Source organism: Rhododendron vialii, chromosome 2a (assembly GCF_030253575.1).
Source record: "Rhododendron vialii isolate Sample 1 chromosome 2a, ASM3025357v1".
In the NCBI taxonomy this organism is placed as follows: domain Eukaryota; kingdom Viridiplantae; phylum Streptophyta; class Magnoliopsida; order Ericales; family Ericaceae; genus Rhododendron; species Rhododendron vialii.
Window position 1 is genome coordinate 721,817 of NC_080558.1, and position 15,144 is coordinate 736,960.

The following is a 15,144-nucleotide window of genomic DNA, read 5'->3' on the forward strand; positions in this document are numbered from 1 at the left end:
TAAAAAAAGATCCTTATTTTTTAAGAAGGTAATTTCAAGTTTAAAAATTATGGGTTTATTCTAAAAATATGCAATATGGATCTTATTTGAAAGATTTCGATGAGATCTTTTATACGATGTAAAAAAATTAAAAAAATATTTTTATTTACATTATTTTTGAATTTAAAAATATGAAATAAGCTACTTATTTTTTAAGAAGATTTCTGCAACGGACCCTCAGTGCTGGTCTGTCACTTTTCTATGGGCTGGGAGAGCCAGTGGGATCTGAGGATATGGGTTAGAGCATCTCCAATCCATACAAAATAGAGGATGGATGTAACACATTGAGGGGAGATTTTGTAATTTATTCCACTTTTTCTTCAATTTTTTTACTTTTTGGGAGAATCTTTGAGGGACCCACCGTCCTTTTTAGAGTTTGGTCCTCCAAAAGTAAATTTGGTCCTCTAAAAATGAAGGACCAAAAGTAAATTTGGAGTACAAATTTCCTCCAAACTCTAAAAAGGACGGTGGGTCCCTCAAAAATTCTCCCAAAAAAGTACAAAAAGTGAAGAAAAAGTGGAATAAATTACAAAATCTCCCCTCAATGTGTTACATCCATCCTCTATTTTGTATGGATTGGAGATGCTCTTAGTTCGGTTGAGGATTGAAGATTTGGACTCTAAGACGGAGAGAGTACGATGCAACTTCACCAAAGTACAAATTCATGATGCTCAAAAACTTGACCGGCCACATCGGTTTGTCCTAGTAACAAATTTTTTTTTTTGATGTAAAAGAGAAAAAGAATTTAAAATACTTTAGGACCTTCGGGGAAATTATTAGGTAGTCCCGGACTACCAGCTCACCAACCCATGTGGTACTCCCCAATGAATTAGAGGCCGCCATCTCAGCTAATGACGGTGAGCTGTTATTGTTTCCTTTTGAATTAAAGGAGCCTTTTGCGTTAACGTTTTCCCCTTCCCTCCCCAATCCCAACACTTTCAACCGCTTTCCCCAAAAATTTCCTAATCCCCCCTCTGCGAAGACCAAGAAGTCTCCTCCCTCTCCATCTCTCCTCTCGTCTCCTCATTGTCTCTCACGAAATCCGCTACCGTCTTCAACTATATTGATCCGTGGTGGAGGATGGCGACTAGATTTGGTCGAACGAGATGACTCGTCGTCACCGGAATAGGGCTTCTGAAGGTTGTTTGGTTGATGACTCCATCGTCGTCAATCGAGGATCCCCGGAATAGGGCTTCTGAAGGAGATGACTCCGTCATCGATTGATGTCTCTGTTATTTTTTCCAAAAAAATTGTAAACTAGAGGAAATTAGGGCTTCTGCTCTTCTTTGATTGCTAAATGGGAAGATCATTTTGAAGGTTTTTTGATTGCCGATCTTATACTTTGTCTGGCAATACTTAGTGCTTGTTGAAATTAGATTTGCAGATATATTTTTTTGATCAATCAACTCTCCATCTCTCTGTTCTTTGTTTTGCTCGAACCAGTATTGGAACAAACAAGAAATCTACATTTGCTTATGTACATAATTTCTGATGAAATTCTTGGAGCCAGCTGAATTTACTTGCCAAAAAAGAAATGCCATAAGCAATTACATCAATGGGCATAATCCAGTAAAGCTTACAAAAGTGGATCCAATCCCTCCATATTCCTCTTTAATCTATTAGCAGGAATAAGCAAAAGTTCCATAGTGTGGGCATCTAGCCCGGAAATTTTCTCCCCGTGCGAGAGAGCCACGGGATGGGGCGGATCGACGAGCACATCTCAGATGTAAACGCTCAATTCAGAGTTGCCATTTGGGTTTAAATTTGCCACCCAAAAAATCGAACTTGAAACGTAACTCTGTATTTGATTTGAAAAAGGCTTAGCACCAGTCCGTCGTCACCAAAACATCTTAGGTTCGGAAGCCAGGTTACAAGAGGGAAAGAGTTTTATGGCACCTCTTTTGCCCAATCCGGTGATCGGTCTTTACTTAACCATTTGCGAAAATGTTTACGATTTCTTTTCGTTAATCAATTTTTAACCATTTAGGATAGGAGAACAGTTAAAACGGGATTGAAACTGTAATAATTTGCAGAATGTGATAGATAGCATGTATGATGTAAACAGTAAAGAGGATAAAAAGCCTTATCTGTTGGATAAAATAGATTCGAGGGCACTGCTCGAAAATGACGTGCGTAGAAAGAAACTCACAAGTACTGAACCAGTCACTGCATGCAAACCAAACCTATGCGCGTCACTCTCAGACTAGCGCGCGCAAATCCACCTTAAACCACAGTTCTATCTTTTATCCCTTTGGGCTCTGGAAAGGACCAGTGCACACACAAAACATACCAAACAGTTTAAATGGAAAATAAAGACAAAAAGATTACAAATTAACAGAAAACAGGAAATAAATACAACCTCGTAAATAATGTGGGGACAAAAATGGTGGTCACAGCCAAGTTACCATGTAGAACCAACCACTGGACTGAAACTGAACTTGCGCGCGCAAGTGCACTCGCTTCCAGACGTCCAGTGCTTGGCTTGGCTAACCTGGGTTCTTGGACACGTCGAAAAAGATCCTAGGTGTATTTCAATGCAGCAGATACAGGTATTGAAAAGCAGCTAGCAATTTTAACACAAGTAAGCAGTAAAATGATTTAAACATGTTTCAGGGTGTTTGACATGTAAATATGAAAGCATTAAAACAGGGGTTCCTATCCCCACGCAAACCAGCGCGCAGCACCAAACAGGCGCGCGTGAACTCTGGACTTGCGCACGCAGGTCCCTTATATTACGGTTCTTGAAATCTTACTAGCTTTTAGAACTATAATGAAAAAATACAGAGTACCGTCAGATTGTTAATAAGAGCATCTCCAATCCATACAAAATAGAGGATGGATGTAACACATTGAAGGGAGATTTTGTAATTTATTTCACTTTTTCTTCACTTTTTCTACTTTTTGGGAGAATCTTTGAGGGACCCACCGTCCTTTTTAGAGTTTGGTCCTCCAAAAGTAAATTTGGTCCTCTAAAAATGGAGGACCAAAAGTAAATTTGGAGTACAAATTTCCTCCAAACTCTAAAAAGGACGGTGGGTCCCTCAAAAATTCTCCCAAAAAAGTACAAAAAGTGAAGAAAAAGTGGAATAAATTACAAAATCTCCCCTCAATGTGTTACATCCATCCTCTATTTTGTATGGATTGGAGATGCTCTAATGCGTTCCACAACCTCACTCCACTCGAAAAAAGTACAATTCCAACAGTGTTTTCAGTGAATGAAAAACTGAAAAAGAACAACATCACATGTTCTAATCACGTGATGCCTTTTCGTATAAAATCAATGAATATTACTGTGTCGGAGATGATGGCAGATCTTTCCGATGGAATGTGTGGCAATGGCGGTTTTGATCTTGTTGAGATCTTTCTAACCAGCTGCCTGTTTTATGCACATTAATGAACAAAAGTTGTACCCACTATTCACCATGTTCACACTCAAAAACCAGATCTCTTTCGAATTTTTAAGGGAAATGATTTTGGCATTCTTTTTTTTTATTAACGTCACTCCTCTGCAAGTGTATTTTTGTACCAAAAATATACTCGCAAAGGAGTGACGTTAACAAAAAAAAAGAAGAAATAGCAAAATCAATAGCCATTTTTGACTACTCCTCCTATCAAATTGGACACTCTTGCCTCAATTCAGGTAAATGTAGGGAGAGTTGTGACATCAGTCACACGACATTTTTGTTATTGGTGCGGATGCGGTCCATCTTGAATTTCAAATGATTGAAATTTTCGATATTGTTCGGCTCGTCTAAAACTATCGAGGAATAAGTTGAGGCAAATTTTTATTATCTTCGCACCCCAATAGTCATCAATTATAGGGGTATATTACGATTCCTGATTTTGTTCTCAATCCGGTATAGAGAACGCATTAGCAAAGAAATAAAGTTGGCAATTGCACGGTTATAGGTTGTGTATTGGTCATCAATCTATAGGTAAATTTATAGGGGGAAAGGGAAATGGAAGATGAGTTAAAAACTCATGCAAATTTATTTTATTTCGTTTCCTACGATTTGATTAGGATTGTGATTTTAGCACTCTAAAAATTGATGAAGGAGCTTTAAAACTGAACTGTTTTGATACACAAAACGATGTCGTTTTGGAGCCTTTCCATCAATTTTTGGAATGCTAAAATCAATTTCCTTTGACTAATCCGTTAACTTTATGGACTTGAGAATAATTAAAGTGTGCATAAATTGACTCCGACACATATTTATTTAAAAATACTAAAAAATATTTTGCCGTTGGCTCTTCCAAGTAAAATGATCAATAAGAGGAGCGTCCTTGAAAAAGTTAATTCTCATCTCTTCTATGTGAGTATTTTATTCTCATCTCTTCTATGTGAGTATTTTAATGTCCGGGCACCGTTGGAGTCTGAAAATAAACAAAATGTGACAGCATTTACTAGGAATTACTAGGGGCCGGCTGGCTTGCAAACATCAACGGCCATTTCCCTCCTTGAGCCGCAAACACCTGTTCACATTAAACACCTCTCTCTCTCTCTCTCTCTCTCTCTCTCTACTTTTCCCTTTGTTTTCTCCACCTCTGCTCTTTCGCTTGAGCACCATAACAAGCAAACAGTGCCTCATCCAATTCAGAGAGAGAGAGAGAGCAAAGAAAGATCAAGTGATCTAGAGAGAGAATGTCCACCAAGTCTCCCATATTCCCCATGCCTGAGCCTCACCACTTCAGTGACTACGGCTTCGACCCCCAAATCGATTATTTTCAGGTTCATCCCGGCCCCTTCACTCTCTCTCTCTCTCTCCAAAAACTAAGAAGATTTTTGAGCGCTCTGAACATATTATTGTCTCTGTTGTTTGCTGTAGGTGCTAGAGGAGGCACGGAAGCACAAGAGGGAGACCGCATCAAGATCCATAGACGCTCTCCACTTCAGGCTCCAAAAGCCCATCTCCAGAGACGAATCCCACAAGAGGATCAAGAAGACCAAGAAGCGGTGGTGGAGGAACGCCCTCCTCTTCTTCCGGCGGAAGTGGGTCCCCTGCGACGCCGACCGCGACGACGGGTACGGGGTCCACCGCTGTCGCGGCCTTAGGGGATCCATATCCGGCCCAGTGTACGTAACGGAGAGCAGGAGCGGGTCCAGCACGCCGTACTTGACCACCAGCCGGCCGTCGTCGGGGCCTCTCGCCGGAACTTTGACCCCGGCGAGAAAGGGGGAGGTGGAGATACCGTATATTAGTCTCAGGGAGCTGAACATGGACTCGTCGCACAGGATCTCAACCGTGCCCATTTATTTGGTGACATAATTTAATTCTCTGTTTGGATAGCATATATTATGGTTTAAGTCATTAATCAAGAACTTCATTAATCAAGAACTTGATTTTGATGATATATATTTTTTTAAATAGTTTTGTTTATGGGATAGCATTTTGAGGGTAGTGGCCAAAGGTGATTTTGATTCCCATTGGATTGGAGGAGTACGTTTTTCATTTTTTTGCTTTTTATTTTGTGTTTATCTCTCACTTTATTGTGTGTGGTCAAATGTGCAACTAATGAAAAATTGTGCTTTCACCGGATCAACTTTGTTTCTATGCTTTTCCTTGTTTTCCTTTTCCTAGGGAATTGGACTGTACTGTGTAAACTGAGGGCGAATTTCCTATGAAAAACTCCATGGTGCTGTGCGGACGGTGGACAGCACCGTGTTGTGTACTATACTATTCGAATCGTTCATTTGACAATCTAATGGTTAAGATTGCATTTCAACAATGAACGATTCGGATGATGAAGAAGAGATATTGACATATGGATTGCCGAACTAACGGTTTGGATGGTGCACAATACTATCTCCAGGTTACAGTATATAATTAAAAATGACTAATCTTAAAATTCATGTTTTAATAAGTTTTAGATCGGTTTAGTCTGTTTAGCACACTTTGACATTTACAATTAGTAAAACTTGGCCTAACTTCATTTATAAAATTTTAAAAAGTACTATAACAAAACAGAAATCAAGACGACGTCTTCTTAGGACATCTATGCACTCTTCCAATATTTTTTTTACTTTTATTTTTTTACTTTTAAACAAATCACTTATTACATATTATCCCGTGCATATTTGCATTTTCACCATATCACATCTCATTCCATATTCATTCAAAAACTAATTCGATCGACAAACAAGACAGCCATTGGTTTAGGATCGAAGACGGGAAGAAGAGAGAGCAGAAGTTTTATTGTCCAAAAGCACTAGCTAGGAGCCAAATTAGGCAGCGGTGGGATTGATGAGTGAGCCTTCCAAAATTACAAGGTGGACTGGATGGTGTCGTTTTCTTTCGTAGCACTTGGTAACGTGATTGTGTCAGTTTGCCCACTCACCAGTCTCCGCAATTGGCTCCCCACGAGAGAGAGAGAGAGACGTTGCAATGCTGCAAAATCCACAAACATCTACATCTCCCTCACCAGAAACCATCACAATCCGTAACATGCTGCTTTGCAATGGACAAATTACTTTATGCTCAGGGCATCCAAACGTGGCCCTGGACCAATTGTGATCGGGACGGCGAGTTAGAAATGATTTTCACACTCCTCTCTTTTTTCATATAAAGAATAACTTGGCCCTTTGATCACGTGAATAGAGATAAAAAAAGAAAGTGACAATAGATAAAATGAGATTGTAAAAATTATTTTGCCAAGTTTTGTTGTGATCCAAATATGAAGTCCATTCTGGCACCAAAAAAGTTGTAAAGTAGGATGAATCGCTTTCAGTGTTTTAAGAGCAAGAAGTAGAATCCAAGTAAGGGTCATCATTTAACCCGAAGACCCGTGATCCGTCCGAAGCCTGCCGGTCCGAGTCCGTCCAACGGGTGGGTTAGTCCAGTCCAAAGTTTTTATGGGCCGGGTTTGGGCCTATGAATTTTTATTCAGCCCGCCCGCAATACCCGTCCGATAGCCCAAAAATCAGTGGCCTTGGGAGCATATCCATTCCTCCCTTATGTTGTTGAAGACAAGCATATGCAACTGCATGTCATTCCCATCCAAATGTTCCAACGCAGAAAGAGAAAAGAAAAGAAAAAGAAGAAGAATGTTTGAATGTTTTTTATTTATTATTTAATCATTGTCCTTTTCTGTTCAGGGACAACTATTTAGGGGTAGGGCTGCAAACGAGCCGAGCCGAGCCGAGTTTTAGAGTGTTCGAGCTCGGCTCGGCAAAAATTTAGTTGGCTCGAGCTCGGCTCGAGCTCGTGACGAGCTGCAGAACTCGAGCTCGGCTCGATAGGTATTTACGGAGCTCGAGCTCGGCTCGTTCGGCTCGTTTATGAAACAAATATATATAAATATATATATAAATAAATATAAATATGTAAATATATATATATATATATATATATATATATATATATATATATATATATATAAATATATTATATAATCGAGCTCGCGAGCCAATTCGAGCCGAGTTTCGACTAGCTCGAGCTCGGCTCGTTTATGAAACGAGCCCAGGACTCGAGCTTGAGCTCGGCTCGTTTTTGTCTTGAACCGAGCCGAGCCGAGCCGTTATCGAGCCGAGCTCCGAGCCGCTCGCGAGCGGCTCGGATCGTTTGCAGCCCTATTTAGGGGTATAGTATTTACCAAAAAAAATTAGGGGTGTAGTTTTTTCACGCAAACTTTTTAAGTTTCATTTTTTCCACTATTCTTTTCAAAATTTGTGCGGCCCGGCCTGTGAGCCCGTGCGAACTTTGGCCTGCTAGCTTGGCAATTGGGCTAGCCCGTGGGTGGGCTTGGGCTTCAACTTAAGAAACACGCCTCGGCCTGCAAAAAGAAAAAAGCCCGCTCAGCCCAACCCGCGGGCGTGATTTGGCGGGCTGGGCCGGCCTAATGGTGACCTTAATCCAAGGTGGTGGAAGTATCACGACTGGTACTTATAGACGAGACTCGAGAGAACTTATCCTCCAAAAAGTGTTCTGGACAGTCCGGATATCCAGACCGTCCAAAAATACTTTTGGATGGTCATGATTGGCTCCATAAAGAACTATTCACGGCTCCGTTGTTAAAAAAGATTTTCTCCTGGTAGACATTTCTCCTTATTTGTTTGTGATGAATAGGAGAGGTAGTAATGTTTGAAGCGTCCGCAAAAGGTTGTAACCTCAAATAGGTTTATCTTCTTCAAATATTTAATAACAAATTAAAATATAAGTTATAAAAGTGTTTGTTATGTTGGAAATTTACGGAATTTCGGGTGAATGAAACCGGGATTTTGGAGGGTCTTCCGAGGCAACCGGTCCCGGGTTCGTTGAATCTGGACGCACCACAATCAATAGACGTATTGATGTGTGTAATCGTAACTCCCGTAACCCCTCCACCTTGATGGCAGCATTACTCCTCCCTCTTGATGGCAGAAATCAATTCAGAATTCAATGGGCAGAATTCATTGCAGGAGTTATTCAGCCCTCCTCCACCCTATAAATTGAGGCTCCACGTTTTGGAGGAGCATAAGCAAACTCACAACTTTTCAGCAAATTCTGAAATTCGTTCTTGAGAGACAGAGGCAGGCGGTAGTCAGTTCGCCAAGGCGGTCGGCGGCGGTGTTCCGATGGCTTGCGGTTTAGCCGAGCCAACCCCGAGAGGAAGACGCCGAACACGAACCTACAACACCGACGGTAGGCGGCGAATCTTTCTTATGGAGACTGTGGTATCACACAGGACTCGGTTTGTTTTCTTGGAAAAATCGTTTCGTATCTCGACTGTTCCATTCTGTTTTGTTATTGTATTATGCTTCGATTATGTAATTGTTAAAGTATTAATGAAATTGTTCTCTGGAATTTTCTGTTATTGCCGAAATTTTCCCAACATGTTATAGCTTTTGATAACTTGTAAAAATAGTTTAATCTATTTGCTTGAATAAATTGTCTAATAGCTTTTTATAAACAAAATGTCTAGATTGTCCTTAAATCTTGAGTACGAATAACTCATACACCTTAGGATTCTTTTATCCATTCATGTTTTAACGACTTAAAATAAGCAAAAAACGCTTCAAATTAGAACTTAAAATAATCTAATTTTTTTGGGTCAAATAAGCTAGAAAAGCCAAAAAAATTTATTATTCATAATTGGTAACAAATACTACCTTTTATTAGTCTTTCTTTTAAGCAAATAGTAAATGCTAGCGAACGGAATAATCTACAAAAGTAGTACATACTGTTTCACTCAAGGCCATATTCACCTCGTTCGGCTTCTATTAAATCGAGAAGAAAGAGTGCTACTTCAATAAGTAAGGGTTGCATGTCAGAGTTCCTATATATAGCTCCGAAAATCCTATGTGTACCGACCATTTTTGGACCGAAACCGTACCGACGGCCGCGCGCGGCCGTCTCCGGCCACCGGACGGCCGATCCGAGCCGTCCAAAAATTTTAAAAAAAAAACCGAGGGGCCCAACGCGGGAATCAACGTCATCCGATGTGTATAGGGTGCTTGATCTAAACACCCTTTTTTTCGTGTATACATATATACACGAAAAATAGGGTGTTTAGATCAAGCACCCTACACACATCGGATGACGTTGATTCCCGCGCTGGGCCCCTCGGTTTTTTTTTTTTAAAATTTTTGGACGGCTCGGATCGGCCGTCCGGTGGCCGGAGACGGCCGCGCGCGGCCGTCGGTACGGTTTCGGTCCAAAATGGTCGGTGTATATAGCAGTACTCATATAGCTCTTTGTAAGAGGCCGGCCGGCTTGTTGCAAAATTAAGTACTCGTCGTTGAAATTGGTTAATCGCCATTTGTTGTACAAAATGCGCCTCATTGATTACTATTTCTATGATTCAATGTCCCAACAAGCAGACAAACAAATCCCTCCATTGTTGGAGACGAGAATCAAAGAATCCAAATTTAAAATTAGAACGGATCAAATCAAGCATGAAAACATGCAATTACTACGTACCACCATAGTAGAAGACACGAGATGGGTATCTTTATATATAGTACATCAGATCAATTATGAATCAGCAAGAAAAGTCACTCTACAATTTTATATAGGTATAGATTAATATCATGCTAGCCTTTTAATTTTTTGAAGAAAATGTAACGTAATATTGCTCTTACCTATTACGATAAAGTTGATTTAGTTTGTCAATGTTTTCACTCAACAAGATAAACAATTTCGAGGCGCTCGGTGTCTGCATACTAGCTCCACGTTTGCCGTTTAAGATTACGGTGTGGATGGGTAATGACTCCTATTTAGGAGTTCGATATTAGTTTCGTCTCTTTTAAAGTTTGACTATTTTTTTTGTATCGTTGTTTTCGGGTGATTATCGGTAGCTGTTGTGTTGCTTGATCCATTTTTGGATGATTTTTTTGTAGATGCCGTATGACTTGTTTGAATGAATTGAATGAGTATGTTTTTTTTCGTGAAAATAAAATAAACAATTCCTACAACCCATTCCGTAGTTTTGTTTTACAAAAACCCCAAAATGAGCCTTACATCTATATATTTTTTTTTTTTGGCCAAAGTTTAAGACAGATTTTATTAAAATCAAGGAAATAAAACCATTACATCAAGTTGGACTTTCATTCTCACACGAGGGATGCAAAAGCCAAGGAGGATAGAATTCCCACGAACAAATCTTCTTCCGTCTCACAGCATCTTTGGCCGCAACGTGTGCTGCCGAATTGCCAATCCTCCGAATAAAACTCACTCTTGTACCTTCAAACTCTTGCCTTAATCGGGCCACATCGGCAATTAGAACCCCAACTGATGTGTTGACATCTTGCTAGCTGCTTTTGAATCATGCCAGTCACCAATTGAGAATGATCTCCTTCAATGTGCACCTTCTGCAGCCCAAGTTCTTTCCCGAAAACCAAACACTCTCGTGCCGCCATCGCCTCAACACTACTGAGCTCATCACGTACCCATGATGAATAGCCCTGGCTTACATTGACTTAGGGCCAGCCCAATTTTCTCTTTTTTTAAAAACAAAAATTTAGAGCATTTCTCCATAAAATTCCCCCTCCCCTCAAATCCTCTTGATTTCTCCTATTTTAGTTAAATGGTATCTTTCTGGCGCAAGAACTCTAAAGCTAAACATGGATGATAGCTGTTATGAAAGCAAAGGTAAAGGAGCTTTTGGTGGTGGTCTCAAAATAGGAGAAGGCAAATGGCTCCTGGGTTAGTGTGACAAGTTCACATGCACCTCAAGTTTAGAAGCTGAAATCCAGGCCAACTATTGTTGCCTAACCATCTCCTGTTTGAACTTCTTTGTGTATTATATATGTAGTTATCTAGGCATAAGATCAGATTCTTGGGCTTGATTGCTTTTTGTTATTGAAAAATTTGTTAGAACATAAATAGTGTACAACGGAAAAAGAAAGCAACCTCAATGTCAAGGGAGCAAAAAATACATGTTCATAACTTCTTCACTTATGCGCCTTTAGTCTCTCTCTCTCTCTCTCTCTCTCTCTCTCTCTCTCTCTCTCTCTCTCTCTCTCTCTCTCTCTCTCTCATTCATTTTGGCAATGATCTTTGTGGCTAAATCTTTAAAAGATCTAACACATGTTTTGGTGGTTCATTTTCATTTTGCATGTTAAATTTGATGGAGAATTTGATTTGATTCGTTGGTCAGGATTTAGTTATTGATGTCATTAGTTGGCATTGTCAATTGAAGCAATATTACGTCACGTGAAGGCACGAGCATGTTATTCTAATAACATAAATAAACACTCGCATATATGCTTATATGTGTGACGCACAAATCACACAAATAATTTTATGTTTGTTTTTTAATGTATTGCAACAAACTACAACCCACCTCAATTTGTACCATTTTCCTCTAACAGCTATGGTTATTTATCCAAATTCATACTTTATATTATTACAAAAAGACCAACAGATAACCTAATTTCTACAAAATCTGTGCTCTTTATAATCGCAATAAACAAACAAATGTGGTTATTTGTCCAAATCTATACTATGTATTATCTCAAAAAAGTAACAAATAAGATTATTTTTGCGAATTATGTGCTTGGTATAATCGCTATAAAATAACAAATGTGGTTATCTGTCTAACTCTATACTCTGTATTATCGCAAAAGATCAACAGATAAGGTTCTCTTTTCAAAATATGTACTCTATGCAATCGTTATAAAACGACAAATATGCTTATCTATCCAACTCTAGACTCTGTATTATCCCAATAAGACTAACAGATAAGGTTATTTATGCAAAATCTATGTTCTTTACAGTCGCAATAAAATTAACAAATGTGTCTATCTATCCAAATGTTTTTACTCTATATCATCCAAAAAAACCAACGGATATGGTTATCTTTGCGAAATATATGGTTTGTATAATTGCAATAAAACTAACAAGTATGGTTATTTGTCCAAATCTGTCCTTTGTATTTTTTCAAAAAGATTTACATATAAGGTTATCTCTGCGAAATATTTCCTAAAATATTTGTGTGAAAGTCATAAGTTTTACTTTTTCGATTTCTCTCGTCGAAACGAATCAATATAGATAAAAATTTGACATAAAACTAACAAACACAATTTTTTTTGAATAAGGATAAAACCGAAAACTTGTGGTCCACTATTTTTTTGGGGTTATTTCCAAGGACACCCCTTCAACTATCACGGTTTTTCAACATCACCCCCTCAACTAAAAACTCATCAACTTCACCCTCTCAACTTTCATTTTTCATCTTCACTCCCTCCATTCACTTCCGTTAAAATTTTGGACATAAATGAACGCAAAGACTAAGTTACCCCTTGTGATGTTAAAATTAGATTTTGAACTTGGAGAAAAAATAACGCGATCTCTCCCCTTTCCTCTATCTCTCTCTCAAACACCCCTCGTTCTCCTCCACCTTATACCCATCCCTGCCGCCAATCAGAGTCAGCAACATGCTCAGTTCGACTCGAACCCATCCTGCTCCACCCCTAACTTAGCGTCTCGTGCCACTCCACCTAATCCGCCCCCTTGCACGCACCACGTTGCAAATCTGCCGCCCCAAATGTGAAATTTCTCAAAACATACGAGAAATAAGAAAGAAAATGAAAGAAAACACAGGAAAAATTTTAGTTAGAGAAATTGATATTGCTATTCTTGATTACATCACTGAATATTCTCAACTAACTATGCTTGCACGAACAAAATCCTAACCAACTTAATTGTGCTTAGCTGTCACCAAAATATATCATACAAGGAAAATAATTTGCTGTGAGCACAACACTTCCGACATCACCACATCTATTTGCCGGAGTCAACCCAGACCTCTAGCGAGTTGAACATCGTCGATCGAACCTGGTTGGGCCAACAACTGATGGAGCTCGAAAACCAAGCTAGCAACCACTTTCTTCACATCCCTTGACCATTTGTCCAAAATCTCAGTGTCCAAATCACAGTTGGGGAGATGACTTTGTAAAATTAGGGAGAGGAGAAGGAGATGGGTTTTGAAATTTCTGGATTTGGGGAAAAGTGGGGGAGATAAAGTAGTAGGGAGAGAGTAATAGAGATGAGAGGAGAAGGGGATGGGTTTGGGATCTGTGTGTGTGTGTGGGGGGGGGGGGGGGGGGGGGGGGGGGGGGGTGAGAGAGAGAGAGAGAGAGAGAGAGAGAGAGAGAGAGAGAGAGAGAGAGAGATGAGAGATGAGAGAGGAGGGGTATTTTAGGGTTACAAAAAATTTTCCGTCCAAGTTAACTCTTTTCCATCCAAAATGTTAACATTTATTAACAGAATTGGATGGAAGGGGTGTAGTTGATGAGTTCTGATAGATTAAGGGGTGAGATTGATGAGTTTTAAACGTGAGGGGGTCATGTTGACAAAACATGATAGTTGAAGGGGTGTCATTGGAAATAACCCATTTTTTAGTTAGTGGAAATACCCCTTAATATATGCTATGTATCTTCCAAAAAAAAACAATAGACAACGTTATCAATGTGTTTTCCACAAAAATGTGCAAAATCGAGTTGGCCAGTGTTGCGGGCGTGCCAGGACAAGTTTACTGTCCAAATTGTTTTCAAGGGCTAGGAGCCTCAGAATCTGATTTCTTTCGAGTGATTGCGCTTGGCCCAAAGGGTAAAGCCTCGTGATGGTTCGTTGGTTGCCTTTGCGGGCTAAGGACTTAGAATTTTCTAATCGTTACTAGAAAACGGAAAGAAAGATTAAACTAGGCTGAACTTGGATTGAACTGTCACGTCCTCGATTTTAAACATAATTATAAATGATTTACATAATAAAAATACTCACAAATATCCGTACGGTACCCAAAAGATCACTGTGTTCTCATTTCCTTAGTTAAGCTTCCAAATTCACAAAGTTTCCAAAATATTACAATATAGGCTCAACGGCCCCAAATCAACATAAGTATCAAATGTCGAAGGAGGATTAAGGGTTACAATATTCCAAATCAAAAGAATTACAATTTAAGTTACGAATACATCTTTCAAAATAAATTTACAAAGATGAACAAGTAACTCCTTCGGTTAGCTTTCAAAAATAATGACCACACTCCAAGCACGCCAAGCAATGCAAGCTAGGGTTCCGGGTTAGCACCTGAAAATAATATAAGGCTTGAGCTACACTAGCCCAGTAGAAAAGTCTACGCAAACTCTATATGCAAATGAGCGAGACGAATGAACAAATGATAAAAGATCACAAGACAACGGAGGAAGCACAACTTTCATGAACAAGTGTCCCAAAATCTCCAAATTTTCTTTTATTCAACCCATAAATCATATCCGTTCAAATCGTGTCTCAACATGTCGTGTCATTTATGTGTCTGAGCCGAAGCTCCTGCCGGGCTAATTTTGGGACCCCGATATCCCCTGCCAAGCACCCACCTTGAAGGTTAGGCCTTGAAAAAAATATTTTGAGCATTAGCTCCTGCCAGGCTAATTATGGGACCCTGATATCCCCTGCCAGGCACCCACCCGTCGATGGGCCCTGAATGTTCGCGCGTCATTCACAAGTTCAAGTGCATCGTCGTTCGTACGTGAAATTCATGTTTATCCTTCCATATTTCCACCAATTTAAATAATTCCCACGTCCATACTTATCACATGGCATACGAAGGCAATCATGGTTGCATGAATCCATGTTATGTATAAATGATGATGTATGCCCATGAAAAAGGTCAATGCATTAAGATGAAAGA

At 39.5% G+C, this 15,144-nt stretch overlaps 2 protein-coding genes across 2 annotated transcripts in view; both read left to right on the top strand.

The window, feature by feature from the left end:
• LOC131317647 (glyoxysomal fatty acid beta-oxidation multifunctional protein MFP-a-like) overlaps positions 1–15,144 on the top strand; it is a 105,234-nt gene that overhangs the window by 43,689 nt on the left and 46,401 nt on the right. The gene's annotated exons all lie outside the window — the stretch shown is intronic.
• Positions 4,366–5,580, top strand: LOC131317657 (uncharacterized). Its single transcript, XM_058347205.1, has 2 exons — positions 4,366–4,768; positions 4,866–5,580. Exons 1-2 carry the CDS (start codon positions 4,682–4,684, stop codon positions 5,304–5,306), a joined length of 528 nt encoding a protein of 175 aa, XP_058203188.1. The 5' UTR covers positions 4,366–4,681; the 3' UTR covers positions 5,307–5,580.